The following is a 27,543-nucleotide window of genomic DNA, read 5'->3' as shown; positions in this document are numbered from 1 at the left end:
ACCCCGTTCTCCCCTCTTTCTAGCAACAGGCTCGTGCTCCTCTGCCCGCGTTGGTCTCCAAACTCTCAGAGCCCCGGCGGGTTGCGAGGACCGCCCTGCTCACCACTGCTCCCCACCGCTCCGGTACCGACACGTGTTCTTACTGCCAAGCTCGGCCACAGAATGCTGAGCCGAGCCCCGCCCCGCTCCATATTTCCCAGGCTCCGCCTCTCCTACCCCGCCCCCGACATCGATGGCCAATAGCGCCCCGAGGCGTAGCCAGGTCCCGCCCTCCCCGTGCCCGGCCCGCCGCCTTTGTTCTTCCCCGCTCCCTCTCTTGGCCTGTGCGCTCCCAGCAAACCGAGTGGCAGCCGCTGATTGGTGGTCGTGGTGCAGCCAATCAGAAGGGGGCACCTCACGTTAGGGCTCGGAGTTTTAAACGCGCAGCCGAGGGCCGAGCGCAGGACTGAGGAGGGTCTAGGGCCGCGGAGCCGACTCTAGTCGGCCGAGGCGCACGCGGTCCACGCCGGCGTCACTCTGGGATTGGCCGGCCCGCGGCTTCCTCCGCCCCCTGCCAATCGCCGGGGCCGACTTCCCGTGGGTTTTTCCGGCTCTCCCGCGGGTTTTTCCGGCTCTCCCGCGGGTTTTTCCGGCTCTCCCGCGTCGCTGAGGAGCGACGGGCGGTCGGCCAGACCCGGAGTTCTCGGTGCGCGCAGCGGCCGCCGACGCGAGGAGGCCGCGCTCCGCCCCCGGTACCATGAGGCCTCGGAAAGCCTACCTGTTCCTGATGCTCCTTGGGCTGGCGCAGCTGCTGGCCGTGGCGGGTGCCGAGGGCCCGGACGAAGGTGAGCTGCAAGCGCGCCGCGGGTCGGGCCGTGCTTGCGGGGGCTGCAGAGATGTGCGGGGGCCCGGGCGCTGCAACCCCGGCGGGCTGGCTTCCGCGCGGTCCTCTCCAGAGCTAGCGATGGGCACCGAGCCTGGGGAAAACTTGGCAGAGTTGAAGGGGCGGGGGCGGTGGCTGTGGCTGTGGCTTTGGCAGGATCGATTTGGGGCTCCCAGGAGAGGAAGGTGGCCGGGGTCTCTTGGACTCCGACTCCCTGGAAGCCTCCTGTCACCCGAGGCTTGGAGAGGGCTGCAGAGCGCCTCTTTTGCAGCTGGGTCCTTCGCCCTAATTTGCAGATTTTCCTCAGGTCCAGGCTGACTGCAGGCGAATGCGCCCAGGCAGTGGGAAGGGAGAGGGAGCCCCTGTAGAGAAGGGGCGAGGCGTGAAGAACCAAGTGCTAGTTGTTTGGAACAGCAAGCATTCCTTCTTAAAATTTAGTGTGTGGATTTGGAAATGATTAATCCAAAGATTCTGGTTCAAGGGAGAAAAGGATGGCTTGGTTTACAACTTTGAGAAACTGGAGATACCATTCCTTCTGCATTTATTCAGCATTTACTGTGTGCCAGTCCCTGCACTGGGTTCTGGGAGGAAAAGATGGTGTGTGTGGTCCCTGCCCATGAAGCGCGCACTCCAGTGGGAATACTAAAACTTATTCATGCTTCCTGCATTTTTCTTCGAAATGAGGTAACTGCAAACATAAGAACTCTGAAGATTAGGAAGTACTAGTTAAGAAAAGGTGGTTATTCCTAGAGAATAAGGCTTCCAGGTACTGGTCTTAACTTTCTTCTTCTCTGCCCTTATTTTCAATTACTAGTTTTTTAACCTTCTAAGTTTGTTCCAATATAAATAAACACTCTTTTATAATGTTAGTGTGTAGGGAAATTGTGAACTTTACACTCTTTCAAACAGATTGAGTAACTTTGTGTGGGTCACTGATTCAAAGAGTCTTTGCCCAAATAGAAAAGGAAGTAAAAACCCACACTCGGCGAGAAAAACACTTGCCGAAAGGAACCAGCTAGCGGGGCTGCTTACAAATTGTGTCTTGAGACCTTTACCCAAATCACCTGAGTGTTTATTTAAATACAGTTTATTTAAATACAGATGCCCAAAATACACTGAAGCAGAATGCAGGGGTGGGCCCTGGAATCTGCGTTTTAAGTCACTTCTCCCTTGAGACATAGAATTAACTTCTGGAGGCACAGTGAAGTTTGAGGACCAGTGTGGGTGGAAGGTGCTTTTTGGAACATAGCGGAAAAGCGCTATAGCACTGCCTTGGTTTTGATCCAGTGATTCTGTTTTTGGGGGGACTCTTGAGAGGCCTGGGAGAGTGGCTTTAGGAGGTGTTAGGACTAGCACGTTTATCCTTTGGATCAGAGGTCTTCAACACAGTAGAGTCCCTGGGAAGCAATTGCACCTGGGGTGAGCCTAGGAATCCCGGGGGGTCATCATGGCCAAGGGCAGGCCTCCTGGGCTTCTAGCTCCGGGTCCCCCCTCCCCCCAGACAAGATCACACACTGTTGCCCAGGCTTGAGTGCACTGTCGCGATCATGGCTTACTTAAGCCTCAAACTCCTGGGCTCATGGGATCCTCCTGCCTCAGCCTCCCAAGGATCTGGGACTGTAGGTGCTTGCCACCACGCCTGGCTAATTTTTTTTCTCGTTCTGTCGCCCAGGCTGGAGTACGGTGGCGTGATCTCAGCTCACCACAACCTCTGCTTCCCGGGTTCAAGTGATTCTTCTGCTTCCACCTCCAGAGTAACTGGGACTACAAGCATGTGCCACCATGCCCAGCCAATTTTTTGTATTTTTTAGTAGAGACGGGGTTTCACCGTCTTAGCCAGGATGGTCTCAATCTCCTAATTACAAGAGTGAGCCACCACACCCGGCTGCCTGGCTAATTTTTTTTTTTGGTAGAGATGGGGTCTCACTATGTTGCCCAGGCTGGCCTCAAGCAGTTCTCCGCCCTTAAACTCCCAGTGTTTGGGATTACAGGTGTGAGCCATGATGTGGCTTGCTTTGACCCTTTCTCATCCCTGAGGGCATCCGTCGGCCTTTCATTGTCAAAACCTGTCATAGATTCACTGATAACTTGTCCAACAGATTTATTTCAAGTCTACACTACCTCACCCCTCAAGTGTTTCAAGTCTCGAGGCTTTTTTTTTCTTTTTGCTTCCGTTACATTTTAGATTTAGACAGCACAGTGGTGTCTCGGAATTTAAATGCCCCAACATAGTTACTAAATACACTGTTAAGCTCTGATGGCTTAAGCCTCAGGTTGCACGGCTTTCCAGTCTCAGATTAGAAGGTGCCTGCGCTCTACGCATCCTTCCTGCTAAAATAGGAAAGGAAAATATTCTGATCCTGTTTGTTGCCTGCTTTTATGTGGTATTGGTTTGTTTAGATTTAAAAGTAAGTGGAAAGTCACCTGTGTTTCATGCTAAGGACGCGTTAAACTGCCCTCCTCTTTTGATTCCTGAGACATAGTTATTTTCGGAGCAATAAAAATGTGGAAAATCTAAATGATTCCTCCAAAAACTTTGGGCGCATTGGGAAGAAAATCTAAGGTGACAGTACAGCATAGCAGTTAAGTGGTCAGGACCCTCCACTAAGTAGCTTTGTGATCCTTGGACAGGTGACTGTAGTTCCTGCATGTCAGTTTCTTCATCTGTAATATGTAATATAACCTGTAATACAATCTCCCTTAAGGGGTGAAGTGGTGTGTTTAAGAACCCAGCACAGTGCCTGGTACATAAATAAATATCAGCTCTAATGGTTACCATAGCTGATAACACAGTTCTTGTTTCTGTGTTTAATATAAATTCTTCAGTATTGGCTGGATGGTAGAGTTTATGCAGCTGTTTCAGGCATTTTTCTGGTGGAGATGAGCGTGATCAGCCGAGGATGGAGAGTGAGAATATCCTGAAAGGAGCTGCATGCGTCTGGGCAGGGACCCAGTGTTGTCATCAGGTGTGCCCCGTGGGAGTGGACAGGGACTGCGGCAGCCTGCTTAGGTGAGGGTCCCACGTTTCAGGAGAGGCCTTAGCACATGGACTGAGCAATGTGGAGATGAACGTGGGAGTTCATTTGTCTCATGCAGAGGAAGGTTGCATCTTTTCAGAAGGTATTGAAAGGCTCTGGATATGTGTGTGTGTATGTGTGTGTGTGTATATATGTAAAGAGAGAGAGAGAGAGACAGAGTTTTGCTCTGTCGCTGGAGTGCAGTGGCGCAATGTCGGCTCACTGCAAGCTCCACCTCCCGGGTTCATGCCATTCTCCTGCCTCAGCCTCCCTAGCTGGGACTACAGGCACCTGCCACCACGTCAGGGTAATATTTTTGTATTTTTTTTTTTTTTTAAGTAGAGACGGGGTTTCACTGTGTTAGCCAGGATGGTCTCAATCTCCTGACGTCGTGATCCGTCCGCCTTGGACTCCCAAAGTGCTGGGATTACAGGCATGAGCCACTGCATCTGGCCATATATTTTTTTTTTTTTTGAGACGGAGTTTCACTCTTGTTGCCCAGGCCGGAGTGCAGTGGTGTCATCTGAGTAGCTGAGATTACACCTGGCTAATTTTTTATTTTTAGTAAAGATGGGGTTTTTCCATGTTGGTCAGGCTGATCTCGAACTCCTGACCTCAGGTGATCCGCCTGCCTCGGCCTCCCACAGCGTTGGGTTTACAGGTGTGAGCCACCATGCCTGGCCTTTTTTTTTTTTTTTTTGGTGACAGAGTCTTCCTTGTTGTCAGGCTGGAGTGCTGTGGTATGATCTCGGCTCACTGCAACCTCCTCCTCCCAGGTTCAAGCAATTCCCCTGCCTCAGCCCTCTTGAGTGTCTGGTATTACAGGCGTGCGCCACCATGCCTGGCTAACTTTTTTTTGTATTTTAGTAGAGATGGGGTTTCACGATGTTGGCCAGGATGGTCTTGATCTCCTGACCTCATGATTTGCCCGTCTCGGCCTCCCAGAGGAGCACTTGGATTACAGGCGTGAGCCACTGCACCCAGCCCTGGATATATTTTCTTTTTTCTTTTTTCTTTTTTTTTGAGATGGAGTCTCGCTCTGTGCCCGGGCTGGAGTGCAGTGGCCGGATCTCAGCTCGCTGTAAGCTCCGCCTCCCGGGTTCACGCCATTCTCCTGCCTCAGCCTCCCAAGTAGCTGGGACTACAGGCGCCCGCCACCTCGCCCGGCTAGTTTTTTGTATTTTTTAGTAGAGACGGGGTTTCACCGTCTTAGCCAGGATGGTCTCGATCTCCTGACCTTGTGATCCACCCGTCTCGGCCTCCCAAAGTGCTGGGATTACAGGCTTGAGCCACCGCGCGCGGCCCCTGGATATATTTTCTCTCCTAGAATGTCCACCTTTAAAAATGAAGCCCAGAGAAAAGTGTTCTCCCACTAAAACGTGGACTCTTTTGCTTGCAGGGATGTGTGGGTTTCTGGTAGATAGGATTCTAGAGCTAGCACCTTGCCATATTGCGGAAGAATCAATCCTGGGCTTGTCTGTGAGCTGGGGAGGAATGGAAAGGTAGGGTCCATGCAGTTGAGAGTCCTTAATTACATAGGGAATGTCCTATTTTTTGTTTATCCTTTAAAAAGATAATGGAATTCTTTTTTTTTTTGTTAGTCTCACTCTGTCGCCCAGGCTGGGGTACAATGGCATGATCTTGGCTCACTGCATCCTCTGCCTCCTGGGTTCAAGCAATTCTCCTGCCTCAGCCTCCTGAGTAGCTAAGATTACAGGGATGCGCCACCATGCCCAGCTAATTTTTGTATTTTTAGTAGAGATGGGGTTTTGCCATGTTGGCCACGCTGGTCTCAAACTCCTGACCTCAGGTGATCCGCCCTCCTTGGCCACCCAAAGTGCTGGGATTACAGGTGTGATCCACCATGTCTCGCAAAATTTCATTTTTTAAAAGGGTTGAGAAATGAGTTGCCTCTTAGGAATGCTGTGTCCCATGGTGACTAGTCAGCTCCCACTTAATCATGAGAGCTCTATCACATTGTAGTGTTGAGAGCCCACTTCAGGCTGACCGTAGGTAAGAACACATCTTTTTTTTTTTTTTTTTTTTTTTGTAAAATTCACCCTGGAAAGGAGTTGCTTTTGTGGTGATGTTTTAGGCCTCTTTACTGCAAATGTCAGTCTTCCGCTGTGCACTGAGCCAATTATTGAGTTTCCATTCCTCTCCTAGCTGTGATTCCTAGCTGGAAGAGTCGATTAAGTTCCCCAGTGCGTTATTTCCGACCTTCCTCCAATCTTCCCATCTGCTTACAAGTAACTTTGACTCGTAATGGGCAGAGCAGCTAGGTAGTGAAAGGAGAGTGGATATAGATGGCCCAAAAGCACTACCTAACTGCCAGCTGGGGGTCCTGGCGGTCTCCCCTAGGGACCACCCAGGATTTAAAAAAAAAAAAATGGCAAAAATCTCAATTACTTTTACCAACCTAGTACTTCGGCTTGGTCTTAGTTAATGACATCAGAGCAAGATGTGCATTTCAACCTCACACGGTTCTTTCAAAGACACAGGTAAATAGAGTGGGCAAGATTTTCTAAATAGCACAGAGCAGAGGATCTTTTCTTTTTTCTCCCTCTTAGGGGTCTAGAATGATCTGAAAAGGGAGACCAGAAAACCTTGGGAACATTGGATTTCCCTCTTCTCCTTGGGGAGATGTCAGCCTGGCCCCTGCCTGTACTGTCAGACACACACAGTCCCGAGACCCCAGGGGAGGTGGGCCTGCGCCCAGGCTGTCTTTCTCTGTGGCCTGCCCTCTGTGAACTTCTGACCATGCCCAGGAAGTTCCCGGTGTGGAGGGCAGGCAGGAGGCTCATCTCAGATGGGTGGGTTTGCTTTTGGCGTTTTAGAGCTGTTTCTCCCTCCGCCGACAAAGGAGGAGCCTAGGCCTTAAGTTGGAACAGGAATGTGCAAGTCAGGAAAAGTTGTGGGATGCTTAAAAGGAAAAGGACTGAGTGCGGGTGACTCGTGTGCCGCTGGGCTGTCTTGTTGGCTTTTTTGTAAAGTTTGCAGATCGGTAAATGTTGACAGTGACGAACAAAGCCGCCCCCTTCTCCCTGCTCCACGCAGACCCAAGGAGTAGGCTGGAGGAGCAGAGGGCAGGCACTGCTATGTGGGGTGGGTGCAGGCTGCCTCCGTGGCCAAGCAGCCACAGAGTCCACGCAGGGTTCCTTCATTAGAGTTGGTGAGCCCCAGGAGTTCTGGGATCCTGGGGGCAGGTTTTCAGACCCTTACCTCACCCACAGCCCCAAACAGTAACTAGCAGTGTTCATTTACCTCCTGGGACACATCTCCAGAAAAGAATATTTGGCCCCTGGAAACATTCTGGCTTTAGCGTTAATGAAATTACCATACTTGCTGTGCCCAGTTCTGTTTGCTGGTGTGACAGTAGCCAGAGAACCTGGTTAATAAAAACGGCAACTCCATGTTCTTTGTATCTGTGGTTTGGCAAAAAAATAATAATAATAAATTGAACCTTGAAAATGAAATATACACAATTTCTCACATTCTAGGAAGAAAACTTAGCTTCCAAACAAAGGTGTGATTTTTGATGCATGTTGACCTCATCAGTTTCTGTATTTGTCATCCTGGAAATTACTCAGGGGTGCCTTTATAAATGAAATGTGATTTCCCAGCCTCTTTCCCTTCACACTTCAGCCTTTTCCTCAAGGATTATAAAACTCAAAGGGCTATTTTTTATGGGTATGAGGTAAAATGCCACCCCCTTTCAGAAATGGAATTAGTATTCCGTCCTCTGCAGTGAAAAGTCAAGATTGAGTACTTGCTTCCTGTTGGTACTCTTTTGGGGCCAGGTGGATAATTTGTTCATGGGAGGTGTCACTGGGGCCCTGCCTGTGGAAACATACAGGGTGAGGAGGAGGCACATCAGCGAGCAATAACCTTGAACACAGACAAGCTAGGGGGAGATCGTGAAATGCGGTGCCCCCGAAACGCAGAGTGTGGGATGTGGGTAGGGGAGCCAGAGCTACAGGAGTGAGGCCCAGGAAGACTGCAGAGGGGGGTACAAGGGAGTAGGGAGGAGGTGGCCAATGCGGCGGAGGCTGTCTGGGTTCAGGGCAAGGTTTGCAGAGCAAGTCAGGGGGCCGTGACTCTGAAAGGGTAGCCTGTGCTGCCCTCCAACTTATGCTGCAACATTTGGACTTTATGTTCTAGAGCTGTGGTTTTCAAATATTATTTAGCCATGACCTCCCTCTGAATGAAATTTTAAGTAGCCAACTTAGAACAGAATTGCTGGCATGAGGGAGGCCTGATGTCACCAGCCAGTAACGTGATGGGCCCCCAGGGACCACCCAGGACTCGACACCTTGTGAAGTATATGAGTTTTAGGACTTTTTTTTTTTTTTTGAGATGGAGTGTCACTCTGTCACCCAGGCTGGAGTGCAGTGGCATAATCTCTGCTTGCTGCAACCTCTGCTTCCCGGGTTCAAGCGATTCTTCTGCCTCAGCCTCCCAAGTAGCTAGACTACAGGCGCGTGCCACCATGCCTGGCTAGGTTTTGTATTTTTAATAGCGATTGGGTTTCACCATATTGGCCAGGCTGGTCTTGAACTGCTGACCTAGTGATCCGCCTACCTCAGCCTCCCAAAGTGCTGGAATTACAGGCATGAGCCACCACGCCCCGCCAGGAAAGTTTTAAGGAGAGTCACCACCAGATTTGTAACCAGTCTGGGTTTTCCACTCAGATTCTTCTAACCGAGAAAATGCCATTGAGGATGAAGAGGAGGAGGAGGAGGAAGAAGATGATGAGGAAGAAGACGACTTGGAAGTTAAGGAAGAAAATGGTGTCTTGGTCCTAAATGATGCAAACTTTGATAATTTTGTGGCTGACAAAGACACAGTGCTGCTGGAGTTTTATGCTCCATGGTAAGGACTGCGTTCTAATTCCTGCGGGTGGACGAGCACTGTGCTCCATGCGCTCAGCCCTTCACCTGGTCATCCAGACCCTGGGGGTGGGGTGGGAGTGTCTGGGTGCAGGAACTTGCACTCTAGCTTTAAGAATGCTGGGAGCTCACTCGTTCTACCACTTTGCATTGGAACTGCCAGTGAGCCAGCCCTCATGGAAGGCAACGTCCTCTTGTCTCAGTCCAGTGGGTTAAAGATGACTATGTCCTCTGATGGTCACAGCTGGGGGACGGGCATTTAACAAGCAGCAGTGACACAGCCTCGTGTTGGTAACAGACACATCCTTGTTACAGATTCTGTCCCGACCTGTCTGAGGCCACCCCGCCTTCCTCTTCCCTCAAAGGCTGATGCTCAGGCAGCTGCCCCAAGTGCAGGCTGTTGACCTGTGTGGTGGATTTTTTACTACACACACCGGCCCTGTGAGGGGACCAGTCGGGCATCCCCACTTCTTTTCCTGTCTTTACTCCTCCTAGTGCAGTCTGTTAGAGCTCTCAGGCCCGTCTCCTCTGTTACTTCTCCTCTACTGTTTTGTATCTCATGACCCCTGCTTTGCTTTTCTATCTCATGCCCTCCCTGTTTCACTTCTGAGACCAAATAGGATACACTCACTTTTGTGCAGTGTCTGAGGGTCAAGCATAGGCTGGGCATGGTGGCTCACACCTATAATCTCAGCACTTTGGGAGGCCAAGGCCGGCAGATCACTTGTGATCAGGAGTTTGAGACCAGCCTGGCCAACATGGTGAAACCCCATCTCTACTAAAAATACAAAAATTAGGTGTGGTGATGTGCACCTGTAGTCCCAGCTACTCGGGAGGCTGAGGCAGGAGAATTGCTTGAACCTGGGAGGCGGAGGCTGCAACTAGCTGAAATCGTGCCAGTGCACTCCAGCCTGAGCAACAGAGCAAGACTCTTTGAGGTTATATTATTCCTCTTACATAAATTATCAAGTTTTCGTACTATTTAGTTCAAAGAGCCCTTAACATTCTTAAGAAGTGAGAACCTCAGAGGGGGTCATGTTTATCAATATTTACCATATTTGAAGTTAAAACTGAGAAATTAAAAAAAAATTTTGGGGGACAGATTTTTCACTCTTTTGCCCAGGCTGGAATGCAATGGCATGATCTCTGATCACTGCAACGTCCACCTTCTGGGTTCAAGCGATTCTTGTGCCTCAGCCTCCCAAGTAACTGGGATTACAGGCGCCTGCCATCACACTCAGCTAATTTTTGTATTTTCAGTACCTACAGGTTTCACCATGTTGGCCAGGCTGGTCTTGAACTCCTGGTCTCAAGTGATCTGCCCGCCTTGGCCTCCCAAAGTATTTTTTGTAAAGATGGAGTTTGGTCATATCGCCCAGGCTGGTCTCAAACTCCTGGGCCCAAGTGATTTGCCCGCCTCAGACCCCCAAAGTGTTGAGATTACAGGCTTGAGGCACCGTGCCCAGCCACAGACTGAGGTTTAGATATTGAAAGTATTTGCCCTAGGGCAGAGCTGGAATTTAAACCTAGACCTGTTTGACTTTGAAGCCCCTTTGGTCTTCGCCTTTATGTTTTGTTGTGTCTCTCCTCTTAACCACAGGTATTTCCAAAAGTTCCCTTTTTTTTTTTTTTTTTGGAGGTGGTGTCTCGTTCTCGCCTAGGCTGGAGTGCAGTGGCGCGATCTCAGCTCACTGCAAGCTCTGCCTCTCGAGTTCACGCCATTCTCCTGCCTCAGCCTCCCGAGTAGCTGGGACTACAGGTGCCCACCAGCACGCCCGGCTACTTTTTGTATTTTTAGTAGAGATGAGGTTTCATCGTGTTAGCCAGGATGGTCTTGATCTCCTGACCTCGTGGTCCACCCACCTTGGCCTCCCAAAGTGCTGGGATTACAGGCTTGAGCCACTGTGCCCGGCTAAAAGTTCCCATTTTTGTGTGTGTGTGTTGGTCTGTTTTGTGTTGCTATAACAGAGTACCTGAGGCTGGGTAATTTATAAAGGAAAGAGATTTATTTCAGTCACAGTTCTGCGGACTGGGAAGTACAAGAGCATGGTGCTGGCATCTGCTCAACTTTTGGTGAGGGCCTCATGCTGCTTCACTCCTGGCAGGAAGTGGAAGAAGAGTGGGCATGTACAGAGATAACATGGCGAGGAGGAAGCCAAGCTTACTCTTTTCTTTTTGAGATGGAGTTTGGCTCTTGTCACCCAGGCTGGAATGTAGTGGCTCAAATTTTGGCTCACAGCAGCCTCCACCTCCCGGTTCAAGCGATTGTCCTGCCTCAGCCTCCTGAGTAACTGAATTACAGGCGCCTGCCACCACACCCAGCTAATTTTTTGTATTTTTCATAGAGATGGGGTTTCACCATGTTGGCCAGGCTGTTCTCAAACTCCTGACCTCAGGTGATCCATCTACCTCAGCCTCCCAAAGTGCTGGCATTACAGGCTTGAGCCACTGCACCTGGCACGCCAAGCTCTTTTAAACTACATTTCTGAAAGTGCATTTACCTGTTCATGAGGGTTCCACCCTTCAGATGTAAACCCTTCCCACTAGGTCCCACCTCCCAACACTGCCACATTGGGGATCAGATTTCAACGTTTTGGTGTGGACAAACCACATCCAGACCATAGCAGTATGTATTATTGGATTTAAATCTCCATAAGTACAGTATGTATTGTTGCATTTAAATCTCCGTAGGTACAGTTAATGTTTTTCGCCCTCCCTAATCTGATTGTTAGGTGTGGACATTGCAAGCAGTTTGCTCCAGAATATGAAAAAATTGCCAACATATTAAAGGATAATGATCCTCCCATTCCTGTTGCCAAGATCGATGCAACCTCAGCATCTATGCTGGCCAGCAGGTTTGATGTGAGTGGCTACCCCACCATCAAGATCCTTAAGAAGGGGCAGGCTGTAGACTACGAGGGCTCCAGAACCCAAGAAGGTGAGCTGGTACCTGAGCTGGTGGAGGAAGAACTCCTTCCTGCAGGAACAGAAAGTTCAGGGAATGGGAATTTGGATAATAGAGGAAGAAAAGCTGAGGGTACCAGGGACTGACTTAGGAGCCTTAGGCCTCTGGAATGTTTACTTGTTCTTGGGGTGGGGGGTGGAGGGGCGAGTGGGGGGGGCGCGCAGGCTGGGTGGGTTGGGGCATGGCCTCTTTACATTTCGGACTCTGAAACTCAAAACATGGGCAGGAGTGTTAGGAAATGGGCCAGACAGGCTCACACCTGTAACCCCAGCACTTTGGGAGGCCAAGGTGACTGGATCACTTCAGGTCAGGAGTTCAAGACCAGCCTGACCAACATGGTGAAACCTGTCTCTACTAAAAATACAACAATTAGCTGCTTGTAGTGGCTCATGTGTGTAATCCCAGCTACTTGGGAGGCTGAGGCAGGAGAATTGCTTGAACCTAGGAAGCAGAGGTTGTGATGAGCTAAGATTGTGCCACTTCACTCCAGCCTGGGTGACAGAGTGAGACTCTGTCTCAAAAATAAGTAAATAAATAAAAACAGGAGTGTTAGGGAATGACAGCAGAGGTTAGGGGTCTTGGTGGTGGTCTAGAGCAGTGGTTCTTAATGCTTAGCAAGCATCAGTCACCTGGAGGGCTCGTTCAGATTGCTGGGCCCTAGCCCCAGAGTTTCTGATTCAGTACCTTTCCGTCTAGATACGATACAAGTCAGGCTAGATAATTTGCATTTCTTTTTTCTTTTTTTTTGGAGACAGAGTCTCACTCTGTTGCCCAGGCTGGAGTGCAGTGGCATGATCATGGCTCACTGCCACCTCTGCCTCCTGGGTTCAAGTGATTCTCCTGCCTCAGGCTCCCGAGAAGCTGGTACTACAGGTGTGTGCCACCATGCCTGGCTAATTTTTTGTATTTTTAGTAGAGATGGAGTTTCACCATGTTAGCCAGGATGGTCTTGATCTCCTGACCTCATGATCCACCTGCCTTGGCCTCCTTTTTTTTTTTTTTTTGAGACGGAGTCTTTGCTCTGTCGCCCAGGCTGGAGTGCAGTGGCACGAACTCGGCTCACTACAAGCTCCGCCTCCCGGGTTTACGCCATTCTCCTGCCTCAGCCTCCCTTTTTTTTTTTTTTTTTTTTTTTTTTTTTAATTTTTTGAGACAGAGTCTTGCTCTGTCGCCCAGGCTGGAGTGCAGTGGCACGATCTCAGCTCACTGCAAGCTCCGCCTCCCGGGTTCTCGCCATTCTCCTGCCTCAGCCTCCCTAGTAGCTGGGACTACAGGCGCCCGCCACCATGCCTGGCTAACTTCTTGTATTTTTTTTTAGTAGAGACAGGGTTTCACTGTGTTAGCCAGAATGGTCTCGATCTCCTGACCTCGTGATCCCCCCCACCTTGGCCTCCTAAAGTGCTGGGATTACAGGCGTGAACCACCAGGCCCAACCAGTAATTTGTATTTCTTACAAGGGTGCAGGGCTCGCCATTGCTGCTGGCTCGAAGCCATGTGCTGAGAACCACAGGTGCAGAGAGCCACATCCAGGGATTCTCTGAGGATGTCTGCAGTCTGGCCTAATGGATCCCTGCCTGGCTCACATTAGGCACTACATACGTTTTATTAGATGAATGAACAAATACATGATTTAATTTTTATTTAATTTTATTTTAATAAAGTTTATTTAATTTTATTAACATTTATTTATTTATTTTTGAGACGGAGTTTTGCTTGTGTGGCCCAGGCTGGAGTACAATGGCACAATCTCAGCTCACTGCAACCTCTGCCTCCCGGGTTCAAGCGATTCTCCTGCCTCAGCCTCCCGAGTAGCTGGGATTACAGGCACACGCCACCATGCCTGGCTAATTTTGTAATTTTAGTAGAGACGGGTGTCTCCATGTTGGTCAGGCTGGTCTCGAACTCCCAACCTCAGGTGATCCGCCCACCCCGGCCTCCCAAAGTGCTGGGATTATAGGCGTGAGTCACTGTGCCTGGCCTCTTTATTTTAATACAATTTATTTAATTTTATTAAATGAATGCACATGGTATCCTTTAGCAAGGGAAAGTCTCTCTTAATCACTGGCAGAAAAGAAAAAGATGCTGCATTTTCCATTCCCAGTGTGGAGTAGAGGAAAGAGCGTTGAATAGATTTCCAGTCCTTATAAGATAGGCCTGTGTTCTGGACGAGCGCCTTCCCCTTGCCAGGCCTTGGCATCTCATCTGTGGAGTGTGGTGTCAGTTGGATGTGATCGGAGATCACATCTCTGAGATGGTGTAAGAGTCTCTCCTCTACTCTGAGATCATATCTCTGAGATGGTGTGAGAGGCTATCCTCTGCTCCTTTAAGCAATGGTACTCATTATGGGATATACAAAGAAAATGGAGTCACTTCTGTTGATATTTAGTGTCACAGTTTGTCTGTTGACTAGGTAATAACGTTTATAAACTTAGTAATTCAGAGAGGTAGATTAATGAATAGTCTTTCTTCCCTGAACCTGGGTGATCCAGCTCCCCTCTAAGGAAGGTACTAGTGTAACAAGTTTCTTCTGTGTTGTTTGGAGATATTTTGTATACATAAAAGCAAGTGTATGCGTGTGAGAGAGATTTTCTCATTTTTACAGTTATTAGTATATCTCAAATACTATCCTGTATCTTCATGTTTTTATTTAACAAATATGTCTTAACCATATCAGTACATAAGGAACTTAATCTAAAACAAGTTGAAAGTTGAGTACTTCTTTTTTTTTTTTTTTAAGATGGAGTCTTCCTTTGTCCCCCAGGCTGGAGTGTGCAGTGGTGCAATCTTGGCTTACCGCAACCTCCACCTCCAGGGTTCGAGTGGGTTCTCCTGCCTCAGCCTCCTGAGTAGCTGGGGTTACAAGCACGTGCCACCACACAAGGCTAATTTTTGTATTTTTAGTAGAGACAGGGTTTCACCATGTCGGCCAGGCTGGTCTTGAACTCCTGACCACCCATGATCCACCCACCTCGGCCTCCCAAAGTTTTGGGATTACAGGCAAGCCACCACTCCTGGCCTGAAAGTTGAGTACTTCTATTGTTGCAAAATAAACAGGCATACGTGTTTGGGGGTCTGTGGCCAACATTTGACTGCGAGAGAGACATGGCCGTTTGGAAACTTTAGAGCAGTGTATGCTATGTTTTCATGAACAGGCCTCCTACGTGTTAAGTGCCTCAGGACCCCTGGGTGTGGGCTGAGGGGCAGGGGACAGACGCTTCATGCTGTGAATGCACAGAGGAGGTGCTTGTGCACGTTTCAGTTTGAAGACTGCAGCTTTGCAGGAGTGGTTCTAAATTTGGCTCCTTGGTAGATTCTACAGTAGGGAAAAAGAGTGACAGATTGCAACCACTCGTCCTAAGAACTGCTTGGCACATTTTGGTACGAATTTATTGTTCCACTCCAGCCCTGGAATCCATTTCTGGGGAATGAGGCTTACAGATGGGCATTTATTAAAAGCTTTCTCAGGTAATGCCACTGCATCTTGAGCAATGGGAGCTCCTCTTGTAAATTTTTCCTTTTTTTTTTTTTGCATACATCTTATGATGTATGTAATATAGTAACATTAGATGTGAATGAGATGCCCCAAAATGATATCCACAGGCATATATAATCAAAAGTTTGCATGAAGTTAGTACCATAGCATGATGGTAAAGGAAGTCTCAATCGATTATCAGTAAGTCTTAGGCCTCATCTGGAGAAGTCCGCAGGCTGTGGAAATGCAATGGACAATTGTTGGGAAACAGCAAACCTTCTGACTCCTGGCTGTGTCCCCAAAACTGCAGAGATGCAGCCAGGTTTCAGGAAATCAGACACCTCCCGTTCTTGTGGGCCCCGACGCTTGCTTTCTTCCCCATCTTCTGGAGGGAGGTGAAGTGCCTGCCAGTTTGGGCCTTGTTTGCTCAGTCTTACTTGGTTTCTTTCAGAAATCGTTGCCAAGGTCAGAGAAGTCTCCCAGCCCGACTGGACGCCTCCACCAGAAGTCACGCTTGTGTTGACCAAAGAGAACTTTGATGAAGTTGTGAATGATGCAGATATCATTCTGGTGGAGTTTTATGCTCCATGGTAAGGTGGTGTCAGGCCCTTCCCATATTCGGTACCGTGCTGTGCACTAGGTGCGGGGTGGCAGGCACAGACGGCAGGCCCCTGCCCATGAGGCAGGAACAGCAGAGGAGCAAGGTGGGCACGAGTTGTAGGCCAGGGTTGAAGTCCAGGTGTTCTGGAAGAAGCGTGGATATAAGGGAGCTGTTGGGAGTGGATGTGGAAGGAACTGCCAAGTAGTCCATTCTTGGGTGGGAGAAGGGGCCCAAAGGAAAGAAGATAGCAGAAAGAAAGGTGGTTGGAGTGGGAGCAAGTACAGTGGCTGGTCTGAGCTGCCCAGCTTGGGGAACTGAGGTGGCTGCTCCGCGGGGAGGGGAGAGGAGGGACGCACAACCAGGTGCATGGATAAGCCGGGAGCAGTCAATACAGAGCAGAGCAGAAGAAAGACGGCTCTCAAGGCAGAGGGGAGCCTAGCTCCAGGAGAGACCATCTGCCTTCCCAGGAGACGGCCCAGGGTACCGTCTGTCTTGATGATTTTGTGGTGGGTCAGCTGTGATTCTGATTCTTGAGCAGTGCTGGTATGTCTGACCATCAGGCCAGCAAGAACCGCCTCAGATGGGTGTGTTCTGTAGTGAGTCCTGGAGAGTCAGTAAGCAGAGGAAGCTTTTGGGCCTAGAACCAGCAGGTGGAGGCCATGGCTGATGCACAGGCAGGGGGGCAGGTCACACCTTCTGCACAGTGGGCTCAGGTTTGGGACCAGGACACCCTTGTTCCGGGCAATGCCTGGATAAGCCCAAACCCGAGGCCACGGATTCTGCAGCAGAAACCTGGGAGTTGTTGGATGTGCAGATGAAAAGTGAAGTCAGGTGGGTGGTTAGAGAAGGAAATTCTGATCTGCGAGAGAAGGAGGGATGCGTCTGGGACACGTGAGGCACCCTCCTAACCCCCCCTGCGATGCTGGAGAGACAGACCCTTGTTTTGCTACACATGAGGCCCTGACCGACCTGATGGGTGGGAGGTGTAAGAGGGAGAGTGGCAGCTGCCCGTCTAACTTGCGGGTTGCTCTGTGGCTCGCTCAGGAGCCAGGTGGAGCCGACTGCTGCACAGCTCACACTCAGCGAGTGTAGTGCGATTTCCCTGATCTGGTTGATGATGCCTCAGAAGATAATTATCCACTTATTCACAAACAGTTTTTTGGTCTTTTGATGTGTTTTTGTGTTTGTGGTGGGAGGTGGTTTGTTTTTTTGTTTTGTTTTCTGAGGTTTCTTTTGGGATAAGGCCTTGCTTTGTCACCTGAGCTGGAGTATAGTGGCGCCATCATAGTTCACTGCAGCCTTGAACTCCTGGACTCAGTTGTCCTGCCTCAGCCTCCCTAGGAGCTGGGATTACTGGTGTCCACCACCACGCCCGGCTAATTTCTATATTTTTAGTAGCGATGGGGTTTTGCCATGTTGGCCAGGCTGGTCTTGAATTCCTGACTTCAGGTGGTCCGCCCGCCTCGGCCTCCCAGAGTGCTGGAATTACAGGAGTGAGCCTCTGTGCCTGGCCAGTTCTTGTGGGCAATGGGCTAGGTGACGCAATACTGACTCCAGGGGACTCCCTCATCTCCTCCCTGGGTGGTCTGTGTCAGTGAGAGTTTGTGACGCTCTTTGTTCTCCATGCCTCTGTTCCTGTTACCTGGACCTGCCGACCCTCTCTTCGCCCCACCTCCCGTGGACTCCTGGCTAATTCCTCGCTGTCCCTTGGATCCCAGCTCCACTGCTACTCCTTCTCTGAAGCCATCTGTGACTTACATCTTTGCTGGCCCCCAACTCCCCAGCCAAGAAAGTCCTCTTCCTCAGGACAGTGTTTCTCTTGGCCTTTCCCATGTTTTCCCCTGTGCCGCAGTTACTAACATCCTGAGTGTGTCCTGTGCGTGTGTGTACGCATGCCCCACCCCCAGTGTGTGAATGCCATGGGATGAAGTTTGTGTGTGTCTGTCCATAGCGCCTGAGGGGCCCGAGGGTCTAGGAGGCATTCGGAGGCTTCCTGGGTGTGGCTGCGTTACTAGGGAGCACAGGAGGGGTTTCTGCAGCTCATTTAGCTAGAAAGTGAGTCCACACTAGAATGAGCCCCGACAAACCAGTTTCCTCTTGGCAGGTGTGGACACTGCAAGAAACTTGCCCCTGAGTATGAGAAGGCCGCCAAGGAGCTCAACAAGCGTTCTCCTCCAATTCCGCTGGCAAAGGTCGATGCCACCGCCGAAACAGACCTGGCCAAGAGGTTTGATGTCTCTGGCTATCCCACCCTGAAAATTTTCCGCAAAGGAAGGCCTTTTGACTACAACGGCCCACGAGAAAAATACGGTATGGCCCCTCCCTTCTCTCCCACCACAGTGGGGAAGGGACACTCCCTAACAGGAGGCTGCCCTTGAAGGTGCTGGGAGCTGGCAGGCACGGCCCATGGGAGGTGGGCAGTTCTGAGGGCCCCTGCTCAGGTGTGTGCCCTGCTCCCAGGAATCGTTGACTACATGATCGAGCAGTCCGGGCCTCCCTCCAAGGAGATTCTGACCCTGAAGCAGGTCCAGGAGTTCCTGAAGGATGGAGAGGATGTCATCATCATCGGGGTCTTTAAGGGAGAGAGTGACCCAGCCTACCAGCAGTACCAGGATGCTGGTGAGTTGTGGCCCTTTGGGCTGAACAAAATGTGTGTGCCCTGGGTGGTCTGCGGTTCACCTGATTTTTCAGAAAGCTCCTGGGACATCCGTTAGGGGGTGGTTTGATGAGCCATCTCTGGGAATAGGCTTTCCATTTTGGGGTTGGAGATGGGTGCCCTGTGGCCCTCCTGGCCTCGGTGCAGGGGAGGGGCACAGTCAGACCGGTCCCAGCTCCATGTCTGCCTTCCAGAGCCCGGCCCTTCTGCTGGAGGGAAGGTCTTTGGGCCATAAGAGCCAGACTCTGAATCAAACCAGCTCTCAAGGCCTGGCTCTTCCAGTTATTATCACTGTCACCACAGGCTTAGCCTGGTGGTCTCTTGCCCAAGGTGGTGGTCTTTTCTGAGAGGTTATTAAATTGAGGTAATGTAGATGAAGTGCTTAGCAGCGTGCCTGATAATGCTAAGTACATAATAAATGCTCGTCTTGCTAGCCTGAGGAGTGAAATGCCTATGAACAGCTGTCAGCAATAGTGTTCTGCGGGGGTAGAACCATCCTGAAATCCATCATCTGCCTTGGTCTGGCTCCTGATGCCTGGGGACAGGTATACTCAGGGTCCTTACCATCCTCATCTGTATCTTCTGAGTGCCACCCTCTCCCCCTCCACCAAAACCAGCTTGGCTAAGTGCTAACTAATTATAATGTTTCAAACGCACAGCTTGCTCCTCAGTGCTAATTCTGTGCTGCACAATAACAATTGTGCATACATCAAATGCAGATTAATATATAAAACCAGGAGAGCTCAGTTCCCTTCGTCTGTTAATTAGGTGGCCTTGTTATTCACGCCTAACTAGTCAGGAAGAAACTTCCAGAAGGAAACCCCAACCCACCCAGGGTTATGAGCAGCAGGGGAGTCCCTAGCCCCAAGTCTTGACTGTAAGTTGTATGCATTGATGTGTACTCACATTCCCAGGGAATTTGTTAAAATGCAGGTTCCAGTGCAGTGGGTCCCAGGCGGGCCTGGCACCACATTCCTAGGAGTCAGCGTCTGTGATTTGGCTTGGGCAGGGTTAGGGCTGCAGATGGGGCAAGAGTCACTGGGCCTGCTGTGTCTGCCCGCTTATGAGAGAGAGAGTAGCCCCAGGGACATAAGATGTTCTACAGACAGGTTGGCAGGGCGGGAGCAGTGAGGGGCGGCTGTGGGATGAAAGGGTCTGTGGTCCTGGGGTAGGCAGGAAGTGAAGTTCTTGATGTGGGTCTGTGTCTGCCTGAAGCCAACTGACAACAAATCCCTGGGACACTTGGAGGCTTAGAACAGACACCATCTAGATATTTATTTATTCATTTTGAGACCAGGGTCTGTCTCCAGTTACCCAGGCTGGACTGCAGTGGTGTGATCTCAGCTCACTGCAGCCTTGACCTCCCTAGGCTCAGGTGATTTTCCCACGTCAGCCTCCCAAGTAGCTGGGACTACCGGTGAGCGCCACCACATCCAGCTAATTTTTTTTTGTAGAGACGAGGTTTTGCCATGTTGCCCAGCTGGTCTGGAACTCCTGGGCTCAAGTGATCCCTCCTGCCTTGGCCTCCCACAGTGTTGGGATTACAGACATGAACCACAGCACCCAGCCCATGTGGCCTTATTTAGTGGATTTTAATGCCCCTGTTTTACAGAGAAGGACCTGCGGCTGGGAAGGCTAATAACGAACAAGCCTAAAGCTACACAGTTAGTAGGTCACAAAACTATTATCTAAGTCCGTCTGACTCTGAAAGCCACAAGCTTATCCAGGCCGCTCCCATCCCCTGCCCTCCCAAAAACATGGTTTACCATCTCAGCCACGTGTGTCCTGTAACCCAGTTGGGAGTCACAAACCTCTAGAGCAAGAGCCCTTCAAGGGTGGGGTGACACCAAATGTTTAAATCTCAAAATCAGCCCAGGATGAGTTTGGATGCCTTGGGGAGGAGAATGGGGAGGGACTGAAGGTGCGTTTACATTGTGGCCCACACACCCATTCTGGCCATGGCCTGTCTTTGCAGGTGACATCTCATTGGAACACTGCTGTGTTCACACCCTGTCCGGCTGCTTTCACACTGCAGCAGCAGAGTTAAGCAGTTGGGACAGACCATGTGGTCCTTAGAGCTGAAACTACTCACTCTAGTCCTTCTCAGAAAGTTTGCCCAGCTCTGTGGAAGGGTCCCCTCAGACCATGGGGTTTCATCATGCATTTTCACAGATTTAAGTAAAAGTATCTTTAGCCAAAGAACTTCATTCGGAGCTCCAGCCCACAAACAGGCAGCCCACCAACTCAAGGAAGGGAGATTTAAACCTCTATGAAGGGTGCTGGATGTGAAAACTCAACATAGGGATATAGGACTGTGTGCTGCTCATGTGGGCTCCAGAACATTCCGCCTGCCAAAGAATCCGTGCTGCTTACAGACATCAGTCAACAGCAGCTCCTGGCAAATTAGCTGTTTTTCAGTGAACTTTACCAGCTTTTGTTGTTGTTGTTGTTGTTGTTGTTGTTGTTATTTTATCTTTATAGAGATGGGGTCTCACCATGTTGCCCAGACTGGTCTTAAACTCTTAGGCTTGGCCGAGCACGGTGGCTCATGCCTGTAATCCCAGCAGTTTGGGAGGCCAAGACAGGTGGATCAGTTGAGGTCAGGAGTTCGAGACCAGCCTGGCCAACATGGCAAAACCCTGTCCATACTAAAATTACGTAACAGCCAGGCATGGTGGCATATGACTGTAGTCCCAGCTACTCTGGAGTCTGAGGCAGGAAGGAGAATTGGCTTGAACCTGGGAGACGGAGATTGCGGTGAACTGAAATCACGCCACTTCACTCCAGCCTGGGCGACAGAGCAAGACCCCGTCTCAGATAAATAATAAATGAACTAACTCCTGGGCTTAAGCAGTCCTCCTGCCTCAACCTCACAGAGTGCTAAGATTACAGGCGTGAGCCACCGTGCCCAGCCAGGATTTAGACATTATACCTGTACCGAGTTTTTAAAAACAAACCTCCTTTCAAATGTTTAAGTTAAAGGAATCCACACAATTTTTGGTGGTGATTTTTTTTTCTTTTCTTTTTTCTTTTTCTTTCTTTTTTTTTTTTTTTTTTTTTTTTTTTGAGATAGTCTCACTCTGTCGCCCAGGCTAAAAGTACAGTGGCGTGTTCTCGGCTCACTACAACCTCCGCCTCACCTCCCCAGTTCAAGCAATTCTTGTGCCTCAGCCTCCCAAGTAGTTGGGACTACAGGCTTGCATCACCACACCTGGCTAATGTTTGTATTTTTAGTAGAGACAGGGTTTCACCACGTTGGCCAGGCTGGTCTTGAACTGCTAATCTCAAGTGGTCCACCTGCCTGGGCCTCCCAAAGTGTGCTGGGATTACAGGCGTGAGCCACCACGCCCAGCCTACAGTGGTTATTTTCAGAACATTTGCTTTGGCTGATGTGGGTAATGAATTAAAACTCAGACATTTAGGCAATTTTCAGAATTACATCTTACTCTGTTAATGTTTCAGCTAACAACCTGAGAGAAGATTACAAATTTCACCATGCTTTCAGCACAGAAATTGCAAAGTTCTTGAAAGTCTCCCAGGGGCAGTTGGTTGTAATGCAGCCTGAGAAATTCCAGTCCAAGTATGAGCCCCGGAGCCACGTGATGGACGTCCAGGTAAGCAGACCCCTCTACCATGCCAGCCCTGGGCACCTAGCAGGCGTGAGGACTCTGCTTGGAGCCACCTCTGACGTTTCAAATGTGGAGGTTTCGCTCTCGTCTGCAGGGTCTGGAACTCCTTTTCCAACCCCTTCTCCCCACCCCACAGGTTTTCTGCAGGTGGCCTGTGGTCTGCGTTTGCCGGAGGGACAGGGCTGGGGCTCCCGCACACCTGGCAGGTCCTGGAGCCTGGCAGAACTGCACTTGGTTTTGCCAGAACAGTTGCTGCCACCCTTCGTCCCTCCTGGCAGTCAATCCCCAGTCTCCCTCCAGCGCCTGTTCCACTGTGGGTTTGGCCTGGGCCAGCAGGTGGTGCTCTGTTGAGGCCAAGTCGTGTTTTTTGGGGCTGGGGGCTACAAAGGGACACAGCCCTTTCTGTTCACCAGAGGGAGCTGTTGAGCTTAGCGGGTGGATTTTGCCTTTTTTTCCCATTACTGCACCCCTGCATTTCATCCTCCTAGAGTGTGACACTCCTTTTTTTTTTTTTTTTTTTTTTTTTTTTTTGAGATGGAGTCTCGCTCTGCCACCCAGGCTGGAGTGCAGTGGCCACATCTCAGCTCACTGCAAGCTCCACCTCCCGGGTTTACGCCATTCTCCTGCCTCAGCCTCCCGAGTAGCTGGGACTACAGGCGCCCGCCGCTTCGCCCGGCTAGTTTTTTGTATTTTTCAGTAGAGACGGGGTTTCACCAGATTAGCCAGGATGGTCTCGATCTCCTGACTTTGTGATCCGCCCGTCTCGGCCTCCCAAAGTGCTGGGATTACAGGCTTGAGCCACCGCGCCCGGCCGAGTGTGACACTCTTAACCCTAGAGGGGCAGTGGGAGTTCCCAGCCCAAGGGGAACCTGGGGCCAGTTCAGCCTTCTGAGTGCTTTAGAAGGGGCCCTGCACTTCAGTGAGTAGATCTCAGATTTGGAAGGATCCTAGATGTTGAGTTTGAAGCTTTTGTTTAACAGAGATTGGGATGCAGAGAAGTGAGCTCTGTCTCCCACCTTGGATCTCATAGCTCTTGGTGGGAAGCAGAGCTGAGATTGTGGTACAGGGCCTTTCCAGGTCCTACTGGCCCATAGTGTCAGGACTCTGGCTCTTTGGGCTGTGGACTCTCAAGGGACCTGGAGGAGGGGGCATGACAGGACAGGAATCCCAGGGGCCTGCACCAGAACATGGCAGTACCTTGGAGAGAACCACCCTGAATCTTTCTGGTCCCCCATCCTCTGTCTCCTTCCTCAGTCTTTAGTCCTGTCACTCCTTCTCAAGGTCTGTGTGTCCATCCCATCTGTTTCTCTGCCAACTTGAAGCTCAGGACAGCTCCTCTACCCTGGACTCAATGTGGCATCTGTGACCCCTCCCCCCAGTTTCACTTCCTTCCATCCGGAGATAAGATCTGGGACCCAAAGAGGGGTCCTGATGAGCTTGTGGGGCCATGGATCCCGAGAATCAGACATAGCTCTGTGTGTGAGTGCATGTTCCAGGAAAGGGTTCTGTGGCTTTCAGTAGACGCTTCAAGATCTGTGCGGTCTTGTCTGTCAGGCACATTGCTGCTGCTCCCAGTTCCTCTGGCGTTTCCCTGCTGAGTGAAGTGCATGCAGGGCAGTGTCATGGTTAAAGAGTCCACAGCCTCCTGCCACTTGGGAGATAGTCGAATTATCTGTGCTTTAGCATGGCCTCCCAGGCCTTCCTTGCCCACCTTTTCAGCACATCCCACCCTCCAGTGTTGTCATGCCAGACCCTCTTTGTGCCTCGTGCCCTGCCTCAGTCTCTGCCGCCTCCTCCCTGGGTGCCTTCTGCTCCCTTCTTACCAGCAGGGCCCTCCTGCCCTTCAGTGCCACACAAGGCCCCCTCCCTGAGTGCCCCATCCCCACGGCAGCCCTTGGGCTCACAGGTCCACCCACCACTTGCTGGCTGTACAGCCTCTGGCGGGTGGCTGGCCTTGCTGTGCCCACCCCTGGAGGGCGATGTCTGTGAGGGCCTCAAGTCCTTGTGAAGTGTGAGCCCTCAGGACACCCTGCGTGAAGATTGCACAAGCTAAAGGTGGAAAGTTCCACACAGCCCAGTCTGTGATAACCCTTCCTGTCCACCAAGAGCCAGGCCTGCCTTGAGTGGTCTCTTTTTGGGGTTAGTGAGCCCACACCCCCAAGGAAAGGGCCAAGGTGTGTGTTTGCCTTTTCCTAAGAAGCCACCTACCGTTCAGTGGAGGGAAGGGAGCCCTAAAAGACAGTAGGGAGTGGCTGGGCTGCGCTTGAGTGGGGTCAAGCCTCTTGGTGTTTGGCCTCCTGAGACTCATCCCTTGAAAGTTTCCATTCCCCTGAAGTCACTCAAACATTGTACTCAAGAACAACGGCAGAGAGATGGTGGGCCCTCTCACCTGTTCCCTCTTTGAATCAGGGCTCCACCCAGGACTCGGCCATCAAGGACTTCGTGCTGAAGTACGCCCTGCCCCTGGTTGGCCACCGCAAGGCGTCAAACGAGGCTAAGCGCTACACCAGGCGCCCCCTGGTGGTTGTGTACTACAGTGTGGACTTCAGCTTTGATTACAGAGCTGGTGAGGGACCCCAGGACCTGTGGGGCTGGGGGATGGGGGGGACTCGTTCTTTCAGGCAAGATGGAGTGTTGAGGGAGGTGTGGCTGTATGTACATGGCTCACTCAGAAATCCCAGCCTGGGGCCCTTGCATGTTGGTGGCTCAGGAGTATTTTTTAATTGATGGCTTCCCTTTTAAGCCAGATGGGAGCTTAGATTCAGGTCAAGAACCCTCTTAGAGTTGAGGTAGCTGAGACTTGGAGGAGTTCAGAGGCTGCAGAGCTGGGACTAGACCAGCCCCTGACCCCAGGCAGGCATGGCCGTGCCACCTGGGCACAGGTCTTACGGGCCTGTTGGGCTTACAGCCGTGGCCCCCTCGTTACAAGTGGGGCTCTTCCAGAAATGTGTTTCCCTCCAATTGAGGTAAATCCAGAGCTTGAGCAATGTCGGAATATTAGTGACGGGACCTGAAGCCTGACCTCAGAGTCTGAGCTGGGACTTGATCTGTGTTGGCCGCCTGGCTTACGGCCCTTGGTCCCTTTCAGCGACTCAGTTTTGGCGGAGCAAAGTCCTAGAGGTGGCCAAGGACTTCCCTGAGTACACCTTTGCCATTGCGGACGAGGAGGACTATGCTGGGGAGGTGAAGGACCTGGGGCTCAGCGAGAGCGGGGAGGATGTCAACGCCGCTATCCTGGACGAGAGCGGGAAGAAGTTTGCCATGGAGCCGGAGGAGTTTGACTCTGACACCCTCCGCGAGTTTGTCACTGCTTTCAAAAAAGGTGAGCCTGTGGCTGGGGCTGGGGTCTCCTATCAGCTGCTGTGCTCCTCATACAGAATGCAGACAGGTCATGGGGTGTCTGGTGCTCTGGCCACGGGCACGACACCCCCCTAAGTCAGCCAGCAGCCCCCTCTCACCCCCGAGGGACCCTCTGACTTCTCGACCAGAGAAAGGTCGACTGTGACCCCAAACTCCAAGGCACCAGAACAGCTTAGAAGAAGGAACATTTGCAAGTATGATTATTCTCGGCAGTTCTCCCAGTGTTTACTTTGAAAGCAAAAGCAAGATTTGGGGTCCATCTCAGGGGTTATCTAGCATCACTCAGCAGCCTTATCACATTTTCGGCGCCAATGTGCTAAAATTCCAGACTAGGGCTGGGGTGTGCAGAGGGGGCACCTGAACATGGAGCCCAGACAGGGCAAAGTCTGGGTGCGCTGAACACCCCTTGTGGCTTCAGAGCCTGACTCGGAGCCTCTTCATCCTCAGCCACCTTGCTGTGCCGCTTTAAATAGAGCCTATTGATCTTGGCTGAGCACATGGTCCCAGGTCCCCAGCGCCAGCCACGTTGTGGGCAGACCGTGCTGGTCCGATGTCTGTGGGTTGTCCTGGCGCTTCTCCACCATGGCTCCTGGGCCCTCAGCGGCAGTGCTCACAGGAACCCTCTTCCTGGGCAGCGACCCTTGTGATGGTCTCCCGACAGGACCCCATGGCCCATTAGGCCTGGGCTGGAGCCACCTGCAGCCTCTCTGGCCTTTGCAGGGACAGAGAGAGTAGAGGAGTAGAGAGTAGAACGTAGCGGCTCGCCAGAGAAATAAATTGCCCGTTGTGGGATGGGGCATTTGGAGACGAGGCTCTTGCTGTGTGACTGGCCCCTCTGGTGGCCACACCAGCCTCACTTCCTGGTCCAGAGAGAGCCCCCAGAATCTTTGGCCTTTTCAGCACTGATGCCCCCTCCCCGCCTTGCTTTCCTTGTCAGGAAAACTGAAGCCAGTCATCAAATCCCAGCCAGTGCCCAAGAACAACAAGGGACCCGTCAAGGTTGTCGTGGGAAAGACTTTCGACTCCATTGTGATGGACCCCAAGAAGGACGTCCTCATCGAGTTCTACGCGCCATGGTGCGGGCACTGCAAGCAGCTGGAGCCCGTGTACAGCAGCCTGGCCAAGAAGTACAAGGGCCAGAAGGGCCTGGTCATTGCCAAGATGGACGCCACTGCCAACGACGTCCCCAGCGACCGCTATAAGGTGGAGGGCTTCCCCACCATCTACTTTGCCCCCAGTGGGGACAAAAAGAACCCAGTTAAATTTGAGGGTGGAGACAGAGATCTGGAGCATTTGAGCAAGTTTATAGAAGAACATGCCACAAAACTGAGCAGGACCAAGGAAGAGCTTTGAAGGCCTGAGGTCTGCGGAGGGTGGGAGGAAGCAGATGCCCTGCGTGGCCCGTGGTCAGGGCACCCACACCGACGCTGGCAACAAATGGCAGTATGTCGGATTCCTTTTTTTTTTTTTAGTTTTTTATACTTTGGTATTTCACCTCATGCTCTGAATACTGAATAACCATGAATGACTGAATAGTTTAGTCCAGATTTTTACAGAGGATACATCTATTTTTATCATTATTTGGGGTTTGAAATTTTTTTTTTTACACCTTCTAATTTCTTTATTTCTCAAAGCAGAAAATTCTGTGTGAAAATGTTTTCTTTTTTAATTTAAGGTTTAAAATTCCTTTGTCAAATCATGTTGATTTTGCTCTTTGCTTTTTCGTTGTCTGAGAAATGGTCAGTATAGGAGATTGGACTTCTGGTATGTGTTTCTGATTGCTTCCTGTTTCGGCACAAAGTGAGAGCTGCCACTGAGCGACCCTGCCAGGGGTGCCATTTCAGGCTGGGCATCGCCAGGCGGCCTCCCTGCAAACCAAGGGCTGGGGGCAAAGGGGCATAGTCCAGGGTCCCCCAGGGTGGGCTCAGCTCCAGGGAGAGGGCCCCCATGTGGCAGCTTCACCTCTTGAGAGCCCCAGTGCCGGAGCAGAAAGGACCCCAGACCCAAACGCAGATATGGTGGGGTGGTAGAAAGGATAGAGTAGTCTGTCGCGTTGGAATAAAACATGATTAAAAATGAACATTAAGAACCA

At 51.0% G+C, this 27,543-nt stretch overlaps 1 protein-coding gene across 2 annotated transcripts; it reads left to right on the top strand.

Moving 5' to 3' along the window:
- Positions 1-425: 425 nt before the first annotated feature.
- Positions 426-27,543, top strand: PDIA4 (protein disulfide isomerase family A member 4). 2 transcript variants are annotated; one of them, XM_007983354.3, is made up of 10 exons: positions 426-824; positions 8,571-8,751; positions 11,501-11,706; positions 15,657-15,795; positions 17,911-18,116; positions 18,267-18,425; positions 21,925-22,076; positions 24,501-24,657; positions 25,180-25,413; positions 26,389-27,543. In XM_007983354.3, exons 1-10 carry the CDS (start codon positions 737-739, stop codon positions 26,802-26,804), a joined length of 1,938 nt encoding a protein of 645 aa, XP_007981545.3. In that variant the 5' UTR covers positions 426-736; the 3' UTR covers positions 26,805-27,543. The 2 variants fall into 2 exon arrangements, with proteins under 2 accessions (XP_007981545.3, XP_037846837.2); XM_037990909.2 differs by having other exon boundaries at positions 442-824; positions 17,897-18,033.

Source organism: Chlorocebus sabaeus, chromosome 21, assembly GCF_047675955.1.
Source record: "Chlorocebus sabaeus isolate Y175 chromosome 21, mChlSab1.0.hap1, whole genome shotgun sequence".
Taxonomy (NCBI): domain Eukaryota; kingdom Metazoa; phylum Chordata; class Mammalia; order Primates; family Cercopithecidae; genus Chlorocebus; species Chlorocebus sabaeus.
Note: the sequence above shows the minus strand (reverse complement) of the source record. Positions and strands in the feature narration are given on the sequence as shown.